The following is a 20,498-nucleotide window of genomic DNA, read 5'->3' as shown; positions in this document are numbered from 1 at the left end:
ATAGGCCATCAAATCAGAGACCTTTAAAGCCAATCGTCAGTCGGTTGAATCGTGTCATTTACCATAACTTTATCCAATCGATATCAGTTGTGTAAGATACCTGGTGACCCCCCACCGTGTTTGAATATGGTAACCGCGCCTGCCATCCGTAAGGCCAACACAGTCATTCCAGTAGCATTAAATATTTATACCCTCTCCAACCATCGAATATCGAATCGGAAACGCATTAAGACATCACTAATTGATTAGTATTCGAGCTGTCAAAAGTAAAATAATGGTTGGATGGAGTATAGAAGAAACAGATTTTAACAACAGCGGTCAAATGTTAGACAAGTGCTTAATTAGAAGTAAACAAAATTAACAATAACACTATCAACGGCTTGCATCGTTGGCGCTGGCTGAGGAGGTCCCGGATTGGATTCTTGGTAGGACTAATTTGGGAAACTAATTTTTCCAATTTGTTTTGGTCTGGCTGCTCTGGGTGTGCCTTAAAATGAATTCCATTGCTCTAGTATTCATAGCACAAGGTATTCCCTAGTTTGAACCTGGCAGTTGGCTTGGTTGTTTAGCATATTGAACGATTTAATAGTTATACCAAGTGTGTTGGTTATCATAGTTTAAACTAGTAAACAGGAGACTTAATGTATTACATTTAGACTTTTAAAGCATTGTCAAAACAATTTACAATAATGTACCGCAAGTAAGAAGGTCTGAGATAACCTTACGCTATTTAAAAAACAATTAAACAAGTTATTGACTAGGAAATGAAACTATTTTTCCGGATTTAAATCGCGTATATATGGGACCTGTAAAGGGCCCGAAACGTCGGTTTGTTTGAAAAAACAAATATACGCGATTTAAATCCGGAAAATATAGTTTCATTTCCTATGTGGAACAATCGCGAAAACCTAAGAACTCTATAAGTTATTGACTAATAAAATGTACTATACAGTATCCGAATTGTGAATTTTTGACATTTGTATATTTATTTTGAAGTTATTCATGTTAGTGTTATTTTGATAGCTAGTTACCATTAAAATTAACCTGTAAACATGTAACTATTACTGCGTTTAAATTACTGACTGCACTCCCATGTAATATTTAAACTACTTCCGTGGCCAAACGGTTACCATGCTGGTCTGCTACGAGGTCCAGAGGTCCCGGGTTCGATTCCCGGGCCGGGAGAAATATTTGTTTGGCCTACATTTATTTCTGTCGTGAGTTTGGGAGTAATTTGTGGTTGTCTAAGTGTGTGTCTATGGCACCTGCGACACAGGATTTCTTTTCTTTCAGGAGAAAATGTGCTTGAAAACGAAACATGCTACACCTGCATACGTAGCATGGCTACGCACTATAAAATTGGAATAAGCGCGCGCTATTTGTTTGAAAACGATTCTGCTAAATCATTACGGTGACAACTGCGCTCCGATTGGCGAGCCCGAATTTGAAACAATTGACGGGTGTCGTCCATTGTTTCACTTCAAAACGACCAGTTTAACTTGAGCTTTGCTATAATGGACGAAAATTGAAAAATTACATACTTAGTATATAATAACTGATGAAAATATGTGATTCCATTTGTTTTGTAATTAGATGTTTTGCTGTTTTCCCACACCACCGAATGGAGCAGCCCCCCATTGTTAGGGATATTATCTTTATTACAATAAATACAGAATATTTTTGGAATATACGGAGACGTACACACAGGTCAGTTGTTGGCGCTGTACTATTTCAGCGCAAACGAGAGTTGATATTTCAAAGTGATTTTTTTAGTGATTTGCCTGTTGAGTTGTCAGGGATGGATGGCCCTTATTTCGTCTCCATTTCTGGTTATATACTCGATGTTTATACACGATAATGTAAGGCCAATGTGTTAGTAATTAGTTACAAGATATTTAAGCATTCTCTTAGATTATCATAGCTTTTAAATTTTATATAATCCTAATTGAACAGGTACGACTCGCGCGTAGTAGGTCGCTACTGCGAGAAACGCGACCCCCACTTGGCCTGCGTAGCGTACGAGCGCGGACAATGCGACCGCGAACTCATCGCCGTCTGCAACGACAACTCGCTGTTCAAGACGCAGGCGCGTTACTTGGTGCGACGTCGCGACCAGGACCTTTGGCTTGAAGTGCTTTCGGAATCCAATCCTTTTAAGAGACAGCTTATTGATCAGGTAAATATAGGAGGAAAAGTCCCTAAAGGAGACAAAATGTCGACCCCTCCTACGTAAAGTATCGTGTGTCGAAATTGCCAAGTTTACAGGGGAACGTTATAAAAATCTGAACTCACTGAAGTGAGCATAACACGTGACTTTAGCATTTCTCAGTTTTATTCGGCAAAGCTTGTTACTCACATAGAGTATTATAAAATCCTAGATATCGGTTAGATGATCTATTAGAATATTAGATGATCACTCTGTGTGAGTGAGCTTTGCCGAATAAAACGGAGAACTTTAAAACGCTCCCCTGTAAACTTGGCAATTTCGACATACGATATTTTACGTAGAAGGGGTCGATATACTCTAAAATCTTCCCAAAATTTATTCACAAGTTAAATACAGAGAATGACGAAACTCGGAAAATTATTATGTTTAAGTTAAATAGCAAAAGTAAGCAAGATATAGTTTTTGTCGTTTTTGCATAAATTATGTTGCAAACTCTTTATAATATGTACTGTACGTTATTGGCGATTTCATTATTTTTCGGTATTTGAGGAGGAGGTTAAATTCTGTAGCAAAAGTTGTTGGCAGTGATGTGTAGAATGACCTCCTTAAAATATCCTGAAAACTAAAATATGCAAGCGTGTTCAAGCTCTACTGCTACTAAACGTTACTACTAATAATTACTCTTTTTGCTTTGTGAATTATGGGGTCATTGAAAATGAAAAAACATTTTTTATATTCCAGGTTGTACAAACAGCGCTATCCGAGACGCAAGACCCTGAGGACATCTCAGTGACTGTAAAGGCTTTCATGACCGCTGATCTGCCCAACGAACTCATCGAGCTGCTAGAGAAGATTGTACTGGACAACTCCGTTTTCTCTGACCACAGGAATCTGCAGAACTTGCTTATTCTTACTGGTAAGTAGGCCTATTATAACTTGACTGCCTAACGGCCGGTTTCTATATTTGATCCTGAATCTAAGATTGTTTTCTATCCAGACTTTGTTCGATCCATCGATCGCTGCCGGATCTGTATTTCAATATGTTTATCTTGGCTCTAGCGCTCTTAAAAAAAAGGATCGGTCGTAAATTTACTCCCTCTCTGACGTTTAATTCCACGCAACCGGAGTAAAAGTTCATTACATGAATTAGTGAATAAAATGTTATGTTTCTAAGATTAATTTATTTATACATGTGATGTTACATGCGCTTTTGGCAAAAATATAAATTAATTGCAAACTTTCAAGTATAAAATATTTATACCGTAAGTATGTCAAGAATGACGTGTTTCGCGGAACAGAACGGAACGTTTATTGTCAAACAACCGAGACTGCCATATAGATTGGAAAAAAATAAAGGGACGGCCCGCGGCGGCGGCGAAATGTCAGTGTCAATTTATGTTTTGTTGATGTTTGTTCGTATTCGTGACGTGATAAATTAATAAAAATACCGTTTTGATTTGACTTTGATAAATGGCATTATTTCATTTAACACAAATTCAACTGATGTATTGTTCAGCCTAAATTTGTATGTATATTCAGCGTCAGTTAAACGTGTCATGAAGTTTATACGCCTAAACGTTTTTGATGACTGTTCAATTGAATTGATCTCCTTAAGTATTTTTTATCTTCGTTATAAATGTATAACAATTTGTGACTATACAAATGCAAAGGTGTCTTCTCTAATAGGATTTTATGGGACGTCATTTCGTACATCAGAATGATCGAATATTAGGTAACGTTTTCCAAAGTGCGTACGTAAACAAAACTGACAATAGGATGCCTTTACCTGCTTATAGACACAATTTTTAATGTTTTTTATTGTTGAAAACTAATTTGTTATGATTTTCTTAGCAATAAAGGCGGATCGCAGCCGCGTGATGGAGTACATCAACAGGTTGGACAACTATGATGCGCCAGACATCGCGAACATAGCCATTAACAACGAACTCTACGAAGAGGCTTTCGCTATCTTCAAGAAGTTCGACGTGAACACTTCTGCAATACAGGTAAAAATAACCGTTTTAGTAACTAGCTACTAATAATAATAAAGTGCCGAACAACTGCACCAATTATCTGACCTCAAACTAAAGACTTCCCTGTACTTTGGTAGTCACCAAAGCAATGAAATTCGTTTCCCAAATTGGCCCTACCGGAAATCGAACCCACTGTGCTAACTGTTCAGCCACTAAGGTCTTCATATACTGGCAAATTAAACCTACTGGAATATAAATCGGTAACTCGTAAAAAAGCTTTTTACGTCAACAATAAACAAGATAACTTACAAATTGATAAAGTTCAGACTCTCTTATGAGTATTGTCATACTGTCATACATACTTGTGTCAGTAGAGAAATGCAGTCGTGTGATAGAGCGAGAAAACATCGTATATCTTTCTCGTTCTTTCGCATTATTTCTTCGTGGAGGACGTCTGATCTAACATTATTTATTCCAGGTGCTGATCGAGCAAGTGAAAGACCTCGAACGTGCGTACGAATTCGCGGAACGCTGTAACGAACCCGGTGTTTGGTCGCAACTCGCTAAGGCCCAACTGCAACAGGGCTTGGTTAAGGAGGCCATTGACTCCTACATCAAGGCCGATGACCCATCCGCCTACATGGACGTTGTTGCTACTGCTACTGAGGCAGGATCATGGGAAGACCTTGTCAGATACTTGCAGGTTGGTATCTTACTACTTCTATTTAGTTACAGAAAGACGCATGAGCCAATTAAAAATAGAAACGACTCTGTTATAACGTAATATGAATTTTGTGAAATGCCAATTTTTTTTAATAAAATAAAATATTTAATTTCAGACAACAATAGATCCATAAATAGTAGATTGTACAAGTGTATAAAACGCGTCATGCTACCCGAGACGAGTAGATCCACCCGAGGCGAAGGTGGATACTTAAGTCGAGGGTAAAATGGGTTTTATGAACGAGTAATACACTCTGCTTTTCACTACGACTGCGAGGAAATTAAACAGCAATATTACAAATAAACGATTAGTTCATTAAAATTGAACGTAAAATTACAACAATCCCGTCAATGTACTACTTTTTTTTTTCTACACATGACTCAGGTCGGAGGACTACATAATGCTCAGTTATATTTTACTAGCTTTTATTTTTTATGCATTTCTATGAATTTACTATTGTTTACTTTTTAATTTTGTAATAAAACACTAATAAAAAAAAAACTTTATTTTATAAAGTTCTAGTGTGCTTGGCCTTTGGCGCAGGCGTCATTGCCTCGGTCTTAACCGACGATTTTATTTTATGCACTAGAGCATAAAATCCTATTTTATGCAGCCTACAACCAGCATAAGTACGAACCTTAAGAGCATGAGAAGTGAAAATGTTAATATTACAAAAATTCAATATGATATTAGTACGCAAACTTTAAAAAAGAGAGGACCAGTGCCCCATCTATTTGCACCATCTGTCAGAATTCTGTGGTTGCTGGCGTGCACTCTACGCATCGACGTTGCGCACTCTGCACAGCGCTTGCGCAACGTCGCGCCGAAACCATTTTTTAAAAGATGTTTTCAACATTAATGCACTTTTTTGTTTACGAATATCTGACTTTGCCTCATCTAAAAATGGCAACCTGGGAACTATTAATTTCAGTGAATACGCTCTTTTATTAAACAGTTAATGATTTTCCTACTATGCAGGTAATTTTCCTATTACCTTCATATTCATTATCAACTAATAAGAAAAACTGTTATTAATAATAAACCTAATAAATATATTATAACACAACCTATTGGTATTGGTATTAATTTATATATTTTTTGTGAAAGTACTCTCTATCTTATCAATAATAACAATCTATTGGTATTAAGTAAACCCTATAATAAAACTATTTGAATTGGACAGATGGCCCGCAAGAAGGCTCGTGAGTCGTACATCGAATCTGAACTCATCTACGCTTACGCCCGTACCGGCCGCCTTGCAGACTTGGAAGAATTCATCTCCGGACCGAACCACGCTGACATTCAGAAAATCGGAGACCGTTGCTTCGAAGACAAAATGTACAATGCCGCTAAGTTGCTGTACAACAATGTGAGCAACTTCGCGAGGTTGGCTATTACTCTGGTTTATTTGAAGGAGTTCCAGGGTACGTATAATTTGTAAATTCCTTGAAACTTTATCGAAATGTGTTTAAGTCTTATGACAAAGCAAAAGTACCAATTTTTTTAGTTCCCAATTTCCAGCCAGTCAATTCCGACCAAAGATAGATTTCTTATGATTTTGATATCCACAAACAAATCAATACACGTGTACATAGTAATCACATAACGTTTTATAAAATGTTCTGTCATAATCAATTTTAAAATTTAGCTATCAAAGTTAGCGATGGGCGATAGTTACTAAAAATAATCGAATTATTCGATTATTTACATAATCGAAATAATTCGATTGTTGATATCAATTAGTTATTACACTTCACTTGATTGTTGATCAAATATCGATGTGAATCGAAATAATTACAAATTTTTTATTGGTAATCAAATATCGTAATAGTAATAGGACTGATTGTTATAAAAATTAGTGATAGGATCGATTGGTACTAAACATGTAATAAAAAAATTTAATTAGTAATTACTAGATTAGTAACTATCGATTATTTTTTGGTAAAGATGACTAAATCGAAAATCGTATATAGGATGGTGCAACTATCGTATTTATTCGATATTTTTTTTAGTAACAATCGTCCATCACTAGTTAAAATATTATTTAATCATATTGCTGAAGTATTTGGCGCTTGGTTAGCCTAAAGGAGTTGTAAATAATTTTTTAATGAAAATGGACTCTTATATACATAGTGATAAAATTTGCAGTTTAGAAATAATGTTATATAATCCAGGCGCGGTGGACAGTGCGCGCAAAGCCAACTCGACTCGTACTTGGAAGGAGGTGTGCTTCGCGTGTGTCGACGCCGGCGAGTTCAGGCTCGCGCAGATGTGCGGTTTACATATCGTCGTCCACGCCGACGAACTTGAGGACCTGATCAATTACTACCAGGTCAGATTGTTGCTCTTCATGACGCTTTACAAACCTATAAACTGTTTCCGTCCATTTTTACATTCAAAAGGATAATATTCTATCTATTGCTTTATAAAATATGATAATGACTCGTTCATAACAACAGGCGTATCTGACAGGCAAAGCAGAATCGTATACAGCGGGTACAGCTCGGTATCTTAATATTTTACTGGCTGTGCTATGTAATAATAATATTTTTGTTAAATAGAAAACTATCTTGAGACTCAGACGTATTAACTAAACAAACGAATAACTCGCGTATTTTAGTAGCAGTAGAGCTACTTGTGGAAGAGTTCGTCCAGAGTAGTACTGCCACCTTACCTATTTCCGCCGCCAACCTGTAATGTCAGCGTTACTGAGTTCCGGTTTTGAAGTGTAAGGGTGCCGGTGAAATTACAGGCACATAGGTCTTGTCAACTCATATCTCAGTGTGATGGGCTCAGTGGCAGTGCCCCTCAGATCTTTGCAATTTAAAGCTCTGAGTGGCACTGTCACTGTTATGGACATGCGTCTAGCTTACCATCAGGCGCACTTGTTTGTTCAGTCACTTGATATTACAAAAAAAAAAAAAAATTTAAGTCGAATTTTTGCTCGGCATGCTATGAACCAGTCCGTGGTCCTTAAACTTGAGATTTCGCGGCGGCGACTCGACGGAAACTGCACGCCAAAGCCCTGACAGCCTGGTCACTCAGCACGGGCGCGGCGGCGAGCAAACTACCCTCGTTTTCTTCTCTATTATTAAAGTGATGCGCAGGAATGATTTTAATTTGTTCATTTTCATTTTACTCTAACGTGAAACAAATGTTTTGTAGGACCGAGGCCATTTTGACGAACTAATCAGCTTGCTGGAAGCCGCGCTGGGTCTTGAACGTGCTCACATGGGCATGTTCACAGAGCTCGCCATCTTATACTCGAAATACAAACCCGCCAAGATGCGGGAACATCTCGAACTGTTCTGGTCGCGCGTCAATATTCCCAAGGTAAGAATATTTGCATTCATTTTTATCACTAGTAAATTTAAAATTGCTGTGTTTATTTTCAGCAAATAGTTGCTACACTGGTCTGTCTTTGGAATTATAATTACACGTTTTTCAATAAAAACATAATTCTCGACTTGAAAAAACGAGGATCTCAATTCCAATGTATTTTTTTGTGTGTATATTACGCAATTACTGCATTTGTGAACCGATTTTGATTATATTTTTTTAGCAATACATTTAGGCTATCAGCGCTAAAGTGGTGTAACATTTAATTTTTATTCTACACTAGTACTCACATAATTTAAATGAAACTAAAGTACACAATTATTTCATATTTCGATGGTATTTTCATGCTTAATAAAATTTGTTTATAAATTTTTTTTATACATGAAAATAGCATCTAAATATCAAATAAATATGTAGTAAAAGAAATTAAATGTGGGTTATACGCCACTTTTACGCTAATAGCCTCATATCGCTTAACGGCTTGCAAAACCTCTTCAATTACCTCTGAAATACTTACTTTAGCTACTTTAGTTTTTTGCGATTTCTGACAATTCGAGTACTCTTACCTCAGTTGGTCCCATAGAGACTATTGATCCTTACCAGAGACGGGATCAAACGGCGTAAAAAAAAGTTTTGTAAAAATTTCCTTTTATCTTGCTGACTGTACCATTTTTTCAAAATCTGTAAATGCCAATCAAAATATCTTCAAAATTCATGGGTAGTCTTCTACAACCGTTTTCCTGCAACTACAACGATTAAGGTGGCTAGCCTTGCTGCCCCGCCACACATTTACACCCTGTATAAATTACATAATAACACTTAATATCGAGTTCTTAGGTTTTCGCGATTGTTACACATAGGAAATGGTCACGGTTGACTCCCGACCGTGACCATAGGACCTGTAATGGGCCCGAAACGTTGGTTTATTTGAAAAAAAAAAAACAAATATATGCAATTTAAATTTAAATAGTTTTATTTCCTAACAGTTAGTACTATGAAAAAACTAAGTATAAACAAAACTCGAGAGTGTCAAGAAAATTTACTTATGTTCTTGCTCGGGCGCATAAAGATAGCTCACGTGACTTTTCAAGAGAAATTCGACAGCTTCGAGAAGAGATTATGTTTATCTGTGTTAATTGTAATCCTTCTGGTATTTGACCTTAGTCAACCACGTCTGAAACGTAATTAGCGACGACTTGCAATTCGACGTATAATTCGATTAATATTTACAGGTGCTACGCGCAGCAGAACAAGCGCACTTGTGGTCGGAACTAGTGTTCCTCTACGACAAATACGAAGAGTACGACAACGCAGCATTGACAATGATGCAGCACCCCACAGAGGCCTGGCGCGAAGGACACTTCAAAGACATCATTACCAAAGTACGTACGGTGAAAGTGTACATATTGCATATGCAACCTCCTACGTCTTTTTGGGATAAAAGCTCAAATAAATTTAAATAACATTTGTCTTAGATATTTATCTCAACCATACGTGATATCGACCATATCGGACTGTTAATATAATAAGTGTCTCAGAATCAATTACTCTCAAAAACGAATTACTCTCTTCCCGCAAAAAAATCGTTAAAATTTATATGTTGCATTTTTTTTATAGACACTTGGACGATTTCTCAAATATATTCAAAAATAAAATGGAAAAAATAATTTCATGTTTTTGAATGAGGATTTTTGGCCAGAACTAGCTCACATAAAGTGTGTCTCATTTTGAGTAAAGTAGATATCTTTTTATTGTTTCTTACAATATTCTAACGACGCTTTTTTTGACTTGTAGAAAATAAAATTTTACGTTCGGTAATGATATAATATTAAATTTCACATATTTTGAGCTACAACACTATTGTAATAGCAGTGCGATATGTACTACTAATTATTTAATTACATACAGTAATTGTTGTGACGTAGAAGTTAATTAAATACAATGACTACTATCTATCTAACTATCTTCTTATGATTATGAATACAAAGGTAGAACATACAGAAAACATTTTTCTTCCACTCGGTGGGACTTGATCCCACGTCCATGCTGCACGGACGGAGCCACGGGTCCAGTAGTGCGATTCACGTAATCAAACCGTTACGATACCGTAGCGATTTAGTCGTTGACCTGCTTTTTCGTAATCACGTGCGACAGTCGAACTTCAATGTGTCCAATTTTAAAGTCGTTCGATCCAAATGTCGTTAAAGCGCATCGAGTATACCGGGTGGAACAGAACGACCGACAAAGCGGAAAACTGTGAAGTGTCTTAAATATGTACTTAATTGTACTGAAAGTCTTTTTGCTCTAAGTGTAATAGTTTCCGAGTTATTCAATGATAAAGATTTGCTTGAAAAGTCTGTATTGTCAACCCTACATCATAAAACACAGCTGTTTGGAGGCAACTACCGGGAGGTACTCAGGGCAAAAACTTTGTAATTTAGTAGGTCGTTGACCTCCGTCGTTGATCAGCACCCCATCAGTCGCTTTCTTTGATCAACCACTTTCTTTGATCAGTCATCATGTGAATGATGATTAATTACGCGGGTATTTTATTGTATTACTTTGAGAGTAATTCACACCCCTAAATTGCGTGTTTGACGACCCAATATTTACATTTACCGAAAAAATGCACCTCTCATAGAATCTTCGGGAAACATGTTGTTTCTAAACCTTTGTAGGTAGTTTATGACAACGCATAGTTGACAGGGTCATTTAGACTTCACTTTTCTTAGGTTGTTGTCAACTTAAGAAAAGTGAAGTTTTCTAAATGACCCTATCAGGAGTTTAACTCATGTTGCCTGCGTCATAAGATAAGACTAACTTAAATAAACATAACTAAATTAAGTAAACACGTTCTACAACATGCGTCAAGTACCTACTCAAATTACAATAGTCTCGTAACCCTTAATCCGGCCCTAACGTAAAATAGTAAATTGAGGCAGCCAATCACGTCAGTAGAAATTTAGAGATGGACACTTGATAACTGTTATCTGTTTTTGCTAGCATAATGGGGAGATCGTTTTTTTTGTACTAGTCTATTTATGAATGCATTTGGAAATAGTTTTAATTTACACTACAAGAATTTACTTAAGAATTTACTAACTTTAAAACGAAGAGTTCATTCTATTGATATCAACATTTAAAACTAAAATTTCTGTTAACTTGAGCTGTGTAGTTGAAATTTTAATAAATGTAATGTAAAAATAAATAAATCGGAGGATCTTGGAGGTCTGCAGACCACCTCCACGTTTCGCTTTCTTAGTTTTGATTAAATTTGATTATTTATTACAATTCATTAAACGATCTGCATTTACTTTACTTTTACTTTTAAATTGCTCATGGTACTTATACCAGACAATACGATTATTGCGAAAGTTTTCTTTATCATAATTGTCTTTTTAAAATTAACATTTAGATATTTAATAATCAATGATATCCGACGCGTACGCCGCCGCCGCCGCGCGCATCTCTATGCAGAGTTGCCAATTAAGCGACTTTGTCCCTTTATGTGATGATTTGAAATCAAAAGCGTCTTTTATTTCTAGCGACAAAAAAAAATTGGTATTTTTTGACGCGTATTTAATTAGGTTTAATTTTATTTAATATTTTATTTTATAATTTAATATTATTTTTATCTTAGTATTCAGGAGTCTTTTACCTTTACTGGGACCATTCTGTTTAGTGATATTTGCTTTAGTCTAGTTGGTAACACTTTTTCATTCATAAATTAGTTCAAAATGCCTGGTTGTATGGTAACTCGTGGTCTCATGTTTTTCTCGTGTTTACAACAAAAAAACAACGTTTACTTGTTGGTTTTTGGGTTGTGACAGCAACTTTTTGGAATAATGCCGTTATTAAGTAGTGCTTGTGTTAAGCAAGTGAAATGTATTAGTGTGTTTGCGTGGAAAACCACATCGGCGTATGACCGGCACACCCAGGAATGTGTCTGGAATGTCTGCAAGAGTAAAGGGGACGTGGACAAATCGAACATCATTTTAATTTAAAGTAAGTTCAATGTTTTTTGATTACCTATTCAAGTGAGAGCACTTATTTCTTTTGCGAGTGCCAATGACACGAACGCCGCCTGTGGGGCAGTAGATGTACTAACACGATTGATTCACTTAGGGTTGTTGCACCGCGAAAGTTTTAAATCTGGACGAATATTTTTCAACTGCTCTGATTTTACATTTAAAGTAAATAAAACTCATGTATGTTGGGTTCTCAACGTGATATTTTCGGCTTTGTCGGTCGTTCCGTTCCACCCTGTATAACCAGAAATAGAGACGAAATGTCATTTAATTTATAATTACTGTGACAACTGCGCTCCGATTGGCCAACCCGAATTCGAAGCAATTGACGGGTGTCGTCAATTGTTTCACTTCAAATCGACCAGTTTTACTTGAGATTTGAGACGAAAATTGCAAAATTACATATTTAATGTTTAATTATGGATGAAAATTTGATTCCGTTTGTTTTGTAATTAGATGTTTTGCTGTTTTTCCCCACATCACCGAATGGAACAGCACGCCATTGTTAGAGATTCTAGATCTTTATTACAAGAAATACAAAATATTTTTGGAATATACGGAGACGTGCACACAGGTCAGTTGTTGGCGCTGTCTGTATTTCAGTGCAAACGAGAGATGATATTTATAAGTGATGTATCACTGATGAGTTACCAGGATTTATGGCCCTTATTTCGTTTGTATTTCTTGTTATATACCATGTTAAAGCGTGTTCTGGTATATGTCTCGAACTTAAATCGATTCTAAACGACAAGTCATACGTATTGTGCTAAAATTTTGACAGTTCTTTCAATAGATTTTCGACGACTAAACGTCAAATTTCACGATCCAAGATGTCGTCCATTCGTCGTTACGTTTCGATTCTATTCATACCAACGTTCGTTCAAGTACGTGATACGTGAATACCAATTTTGGATAGGTTTTCGATCGAACGACTACGTGACTTCAGCGATATTTTGATAGCTTAAACTTACGTGAATCGCACTATAGTGGAACTGGACCGTGGTTTGTTGGTGGCCGTGGTTTCAAATCCCACCGGGTCGATTAAATTTTTCTATGTTCGGTATTTGTATTCTTAATCGTAACGCACTTATCGGAGGCATAAAATGTAATGAGCTGTTGGAATCTCTCCTATTCTCAGTCAAGGGACTGAGTTATCCTAGACAAAAGGTACGAAAGATTTTTTGTATTCCCCCGTGTAGAACTAACCTAGGCCGGCACTCGCCAATTCACAAAATACTATTGAAATACAACTTCCTCACCGCTTCTGTCAATATTGACATTTTCCATGACTCGCATCTGCGGCTCAAACGTAAGTTGTTGGGCCACTTCATGGAGGGTATTGTTACTACTGAGTCTTAGAGGTACTAGTACTGTGCGTAAAGTGGCTAACTTAATTTATTTTATTTTTTAATATCTTTCTATGTTAATAACCTATGTTAGTGTTAAGTAAATAGTATTATTGCTCATGTCAATGCTGTGCATACCTGTAATGGGTCCTTACATTAGACTATGACCGGAAATGCAATATACAATTTGTTGGATGAAATAATGTACTATCTGTTGATGTGCCTAAATAAATAAATTAGTGGAGTGATTTCACAAAAAGTCTTAATAAAACACATACTTCTTTTTAGTTCGTAACTTAGCATACTTTTGTTAATTTTCTTTAGAATATTATTGATACAAAGATCGTTCAAAAAAAAATTCCTCGATCCGACTTTATTCGAACCAGCGTCTCTGCCACAACGTGGTTACCGCTCTTACCAACTGAGCTATGGAAGAAAGGAAATTTGTCAGTCTGTTTGTTGTGAAACTTTGTATAGGGTTTTTTTTATACACACAAGATTTTCGAGTGTGGTAACTTTTTCAAATTTATTGAATGTCACGATGTTTCACTACCATGATATTCAATGTTTTTTTTTAATTATTCCACTAGTTTCTTTTAATTATTAATAATAAAGATCGAACACTTAGAAAATTCAATCGATCCAGCTGGGTTCCAACCGCCACCCTCAGGCAATCCGTGCCAGACAGCTTTGCCACTTTACATTTGACCTTAATAATGTTTCTACTTGCTTCTTGCAAATGTTTTTTTTGGTTTTATATATTATAACGATTTTATTGCCTTAGCGCAATCTGTGAGAAATTTATTTCTTCACTCAAACTTAAGTATTATTTAACACCTTTTGTTTACCAGGTGGCAAACATGGAACTATACTACAAAGCGATCAACTTCTACTTGGACTACAAGCCACTCCTCCTGAACGACCTACTCCTCGTGCTTGCCCCTCGGATGGATCATACTCGCGCAGTCAACTTCTTCACCAAAGCCGGCCATTTGCAACTTGTCAAAGCCTACTTGAGATCCGTACAAAGTCTTAACAATAAGGCTGTTAATGAAGCTCTCAATTCCTTGTTGATTGATGAGGAAGATTACCAGGTATATTTATTGGTCCATTACAGACATTAGCAGCAATAGAACTCCTTGTGAAAGAGTTCGTCCAGGGAAGTACTGCCACCTTACCTATTTCTGCCGCCGAACAGTAATGTTAGCATCACTGCGTACCGGTATAGAACGGTAAGGGTGCTGGTGAAATTACAGGCACATGGGGCTTGTCAACTTATAAGTCAGGGTGACGGGCGCAGTGGCAGTGCCTCTCAGATCTTTACGATTTAAAGCTCTGAGTGGCACTGCAGCTGTTATGGACAGGCGTTTAGCTTACCCAGTGGCGGATTTGCCCTAAGGCCCAGTAGGCCCGGACCTAGGGCGGCCAGATTTAAGGGGCGGCGGCCAATCGTGAATAAATTTGAATTATTTAAATCTTTTCAATTCATTATGTAGTCTACCAGTATATGATGAGTGCTGAGAAAGGGGCGGCTGGTACTGACTACATGACCTGGAGCCCAGTGCGACCAAGTTTGTAAATCCGCCACTAAGCTTATCACCAGGCACGACTTGTTCGTCCCGTCACTTGATATTATTTAAAAAAATGATATTTTTTCATAATTAAAGTATTTGCGTTCACACAAAACATTGACCAGGTAACCTATTATTTGAATGTTAGTTGCGTTATTCGAGTTGCGTAATATACGCTGCATTCGGTTTCATAAAAGTCCGTGTATGCCACACGACGACGAAAAATGTGTTGTGTGCCGATTCACGCGCATAATTAATTTTGGTCGCACCATGTGTCGCTATGGTGTGGTTGGAGGAAAAAGTGAGGGAAGTGGTGGTATCTTTGCTATTGGATGCGCGTGATTAGACACGTTCCGTGCTCCATTACACTGTTATGGCTCAAACACCCCGTACAAACGCTTAAAAGCAATTGAATGAAATAGTTGGTCAAAAAGTTCGAAAAAAAGTAATGAGAGACTTATATGGAGTCGTTTTTTTTTATTCATAAAGTCTTGTACATTTTCATAACCACAATTAAAACCTAATTGTTTGTACACTGACTACAACTTTATAAATTTATTTAATAGGGTCTTCGAACGTCGATAGACGCATTTGATAACTTCGACACTATCGCACTGGCTCAGCAACTTGAAAAGCACGAGCTCACAGAGTTCAGAAGGATCGCCGCTTATCTATACAAAGGTAATATTTTAAATGATGAAATCCTACAATGACCATACTGACAATTATTGAAATAACGGATAGATTTCTAATTCAACGTAAAAGAAATTGCGTTTTCCGGGTGTGGTGCTTTAGAGTTACTTTGAAGTAAAAAAAAAAGTATTGTCACTTATAAAGCTATCTCGTATGATACAACTGTCCAATAACGTAATAACAGAAAACAGTCAGAAGGCAACTGTATGCATTAAGCTTTAATATAATGTTAATCTTAGGAAAACTCAGTTAAAGACAAACTATTGTGGGGGTAAATGTCATTACTACAAAGGCAAGATTCATATCTTAAAAACAGAAAATCGTATAGTCAATTTAATCTATAATTACTTCTATACAGGCAACAACAGATGGAAGCAGAGCGTGGAGCTGTGCAAGAAGGACGCATTGTACGCCGACGCAATGGAATACGCGTCCGAGTCGCGCCAACCCGAAGTCGCCGAAGAGCTTCTCAACTGGTTCCTTGAGAGAGACAACTACGAGTGCTTCTCGGCTTGTTTATACCAGGTTTGTTTATAACTTTGATTTAAAATGTTTAAGGCCGAAAAAACAAGCATTCTATTTGGATTATGATAGAACCATAGTTAAACAAAACTTTGATGTATAAAAATAATAACTTTAACTGTACATACTGAGCAGCAAGTAAAAATCCTGTGCAATAGGAATGTTGTTTGGGAAAAGCATCCGGTTATTTGTGTCGAGGAGACAATTTGGCATAATGATAGAAACTTCGTTACAAATTTGCAACGTAACAATAGAACAAAGTAGACCGAGAAAAGAAGAAATTTACGTATCCACAACAAAGAAAAAGCGTCGCATGATAACGAATTATTTAATTCTGTTTTTCAGTGCTACGACTTATTGAAACCAGATGTAGTCATCGAGCTCGCATGGAGGCATAACATTATGGACTTCGCTATGCCCTTCCTTATTCAGGTAACATTGTAATACCGACTGGATTTGAGCTGCCTAGAATTTTTTTTAAATGAAAACAAAAAAAATATTTCAGACTACTGTTACATGTCCTTATAATGTTGGTCGGTGCTTACAACTATGTTCGTAGAATGCAAAGTGTTCATTTTCATGAAAAAGGATGAACATCCAATATTGGGTTGTCCACCCTCTTACGAAGTAATGTCTTCATTAAGAAGATTTATATAATGTATTTAATTTCCGTTTGTCGTGATAATGCCATAGACGGTGCGCGAGTTAACAACAAAGGTTGAAAAGCTGGAAGAAGCGGACGCCAAGCGTAGCACCGAGAGCGCCGAACAGGAGGCCAAGCCCGCCATGATGATGGAGCCACAACTCATGCTTACCGCCGGTATATATATCGCTAAAACGTTACATATAGTTGCCTTACTTTCTCAAAATCGTATGTTAAAGCACAAAGTTACTGAAATGCAAAAAATGGATTGTATATACAAATTTTGGTGGCTGATTTCACATGACACTTCCTTCATATTCACACACTGGCTTTTACCTATTCTTAAAGAAATGCATCCAAATTAACACCCTTGATAAGAAATTCAAAATAAATAGAAAGATTTGCCATCTCCTGAATAATCACTCTTTATAAGGTACGAGTTGGAGAAAGTAAGGCATCGATATTGTACCTACGTGATGTGATAGAAAACCTATCTATTTATAAAATTCTCTTTTAACATTTTGCACGAAACACCGTTTCGCTGTTTTTTCTTCAGAACTGCAGCAGTCCTGCATTGTTATCAATATTGTTCCACAGGTCCTTCCATGGCATACGCAGGGGTACCACCGCAGGCGTCGCCGTACGCGTACGCCGCTCAAGCGCCGTCACCGGCCCCCTACCACGGCTACGGCATGTAGGGCACTGCCTCCCCACAATTGTGGGGGAGCTACGCTCATTTTTGAGCCATCTACAGCCATCATTGGCCATACCGCCCGACTTGTGTGATATCACAGTGACACAGTGAAATTTTATGACGTGATTCTTAGTGGAGTAATGTATAACAAGTGTTAATAAAACCGCTAAAGTAAGTGCACGTCTTTACACTTCTAAAACGTGGAATATATCTGTAAACGTTTCCAGTTATAATCACAATTTAAATAAAATTTGATGCGTAGAAAATACTGCTTCAATAATACAATCGAAATGAGAGGTAGGTACTTCAGTGTTATACTTCTCGTATCTCATACATCTTGTATTGATAACTATTCGTAATGTCTGTATTAGCATTTTGTAAAATTAGCAAATTCTTTACAAAAACACACAAGTCTGCGGTCATTATTCAAATTAAAGCAAACAATAATCATCTTTAATATATTTGCTCTATAAACCAGTTTCCTATAAGGATTAGAACAATCTTATGACATAACATATTGTTTAAAACTTTACCAAGGCCTAAGACTTTATTTTCAATGCAAATGCTTGAGATGAAGTCGCATCTTACTGATGAAGTCACATTGCTCTTATATAAAAGAGATACACCGGTTTTTGTGCCGGGACTTTAATTATTTGTAGTTAGGTCAAAATCGCTACACAGTTGACCTGTACAAAGTAATTCGATTATAAAGGGAGCTCTCGTTATAAAGTGCTTTATTTGTAAAGCAATGAGAGTTTATACACCATTAATCTTGTTATGGCTTAGCATAAAGGATTTCGACTATTAATACAATAAAAATAAACATTTACAACAATTTTAGAACACCAGTATTTATAAGTCAATCTTTTACTTTTATTGACCACCACCTCACCCGATAAATATGGAGCATACTTATCTAGAAAGTGCCTATTTATTCTCGCCTTTTAAAGGAAGATGTATTGGGGAAAAGAACATAAGCAAACAAATAGATTGGCATCTATGCAATTATTTTGGCTGCAATTCAGTTTATTGTAATAGTAGTAAGAATCTGCTTTCGTAGGATCGTTTTGATAGGCGACATGCATGCCAGAGCGGAAATTCGTTTTAAGGAGTGCTTGCTTACTGCAAAAATACAGTAAGAATGCACCTCATAGCGTTTCTGAGTACCTTTAAAGCAGTAGAGTAATTTCAAATTAAAGTTTGTATTATATTGGGTCGTAAAGATTAGGGATGCGACTAAACGTTGCGTAGAATTTGTCGCCCGCCATTATTATGGTGTATAGTGTACAGAGATCGCTTCGTTTACGTCCGAAATATTTCGTTATCATTTTGAATAATAGAAAATTTCTGTATTATTACTTTAAAAAAATTTGAATATATGGGCTTAACTCCTCTATTTAGCACCGCACCTACCCGTACTAAAGTTTTTAGGGAACATTAGCTTCTCATAATATAATGCGTCCTGGATTATGGGGTCCAGCCTCAATTAAGTTTTTAGTTCAAGAATCCGAACAGTGGCTGCGAAATTAATTTAAATGTACAAAATCAATCGAAAATCATGTTTCAAAAGTTGACTGTATTGTTGTATGTATATAATGCTTTCTCGTTATAGACTACCTACTTCAACTTCGCCAGTTGAAATCTAAATTTGAAAAAACTTGCAGGAGACAAGTGTATGGGGTGTTAACATACTTTGTCAAGCTGTACATGTTTCAGCTAATCAAAGAATCAGGTCATTAGAACATATTGTAACAGTACTGTGGAAACATCTTCAAAACCTACAACACTTCTGTTCTAGTGTTTCTAAGCCTCTCGTACATTTTTCTCTTAATTCTTTACATTGAATTATTCGAGTGTTAAAATAAAAATTACGATTATTATAATTACAATGATGATAAATAAATATTTTCTAAATATGTCTAGGTTTAGTTTAGGCGGAATTAGTGGTACGATGTTATTATATTTTTGAGTAAATGCGGACGTGTATGAAAGTATTTGTAACACTTGCTAAGCTGTACTTGAACCAGGTTTGCTATTTTGCAAGAAGCAAACATGAGGTACTCGAGTATAGACTTTATACAAGTGAATCACGCGTGTTGCTATAGTAAGTTGTGTTTATCACCTTAATTGATGCCTTCACTAGATAATTAAGTCATATTACTGGTGATCTGGGGAATAATCAACTAATCATTTATTTATAGAGATTATTTTAACCACCACGACTTACTATAAGAATGACCCCAGAATGCCTTTTAGTGTAGAACAGCTCCACATTGCGTTACTCCCTTCGCAAGAAACATAATTGCGAGTTGGTATTAATGATGAATAGTGAAACATCATTAAATGATTCATTCAAATCATTCCTAACATTAACGATTTATACAAGAATTGTTACTATTCCTTATTTTCTTTTGTAACAAAATTTATAACTTAAAACAGAAAGTTCATTGTTCTATTATTAGTATTGTATTTAGTCATGTATGATACTGTTTCACTGAATTTTATTATAGTAAGATATATTATATGAATAAATAAATTAAATCGCCTCTTGTTTTTCTTTCCCAATAAATTTGTCTAGCGAATTCCTATTGTTCTTAGCTTATAATTCATAAGTGACAAAACATTTTTTTGAGATATAAAAAACCATAACCCAGTTTTAGAATATTGAAATTGTTTAATGATATTTCAGCTAGGCATCGTAAGGGTAAGTTCCGACAAGTCGTTGACTAATATAAAGAACAAAATTTGTGCTCTTTTTCTATTTAAAACGGCTGTTTGACCTTTTGTCTTTCAGCCGC

At 36.3% G+C, this 20,498-nt stretch overlaps 1 protein-coding gene across 1 annotated transcript in view; it reads left to right on the top strand.

Annotated features, from left to right (window-relative positions):
* The window catches only part of LOC113240631 (clathrin heavy chain), a 53,462-nt gene extending 34,741 nt beyond the window's left edge, over positions 1-18,721 (top strand). The window contains exons 16-29 of the mRNA XM_026477971.1: positions 1,954-2,176; positions 2,909-3,083; positions 4,019-4,173; positions 4,619-4,843; positions 6,048-6,288; positions 7,039-7,196; positions 8,030-8,197; positions 9,436-9,585; positions 14,429-14,671; positions 15,715-15,829; positions 16,200-16,366; positions 16,709-16,795; positions 17,057-17,183; positions 17,604-18,721. Of these exons, the coding sequence (XP_026333756.1) occupies positions 1,954-2,176; positions 2,909-3,083; positions 4,019-4,173; positions 4,619-4,843; positions 6,048-6,288; positions 7,039-7,196; positions 8,030-8,197; positions 9,436-9,585; positions 14,429-14,671; positions 15,715-15,829; positions 16,200-16,366; positions 16,709-16,795; positions 17,057-17,183; positions 17,604-17,704 (2,335 nt within the window). The 3' untranslated portion in view covers positions 17,705-18,721. The remainder of the gene's footprint in view (positions 1-1,953; positions 2,177-2,908; positions 3,084-4,018; positions 4,174-4,618; positions 4,844-6,047; positions 6,289-7,038; positions 7,197-8,029; positions 8,198-9,435; positions 9,586-14,428; positions 14,672-15,714; positions 15,830-16,199; positions 16,367-16,708; positions 16,796-17,056; positions 17,184-17,603) is intronic.
* Positions 18,722-20,498: the final 1,777 nt, after the last annotated feature.

The sequence above is a fragment of the Hyposmocoma kahamanoa genome, unplaced genomic scaffold (assembly GCF_003589595.1).
Source record: "Hyposmocoma kahamanoa isolate Upper Pololo Valley unplaced genomic scaffold, ASM358959v1 160, whole genome shotgun sequence".
Lineage (NCBI taxonomy): Eukaryota > Metazoa > Arthropoda > Insecta > Lepidoptera > Cosmopterigidae > Hyposmocoma > Hyposmocoma kahamanoa.
Note: the sequence above shows the minus strand (reverse complement) of the source record. Positions and strands in the feature narration are given on the sequence as shown.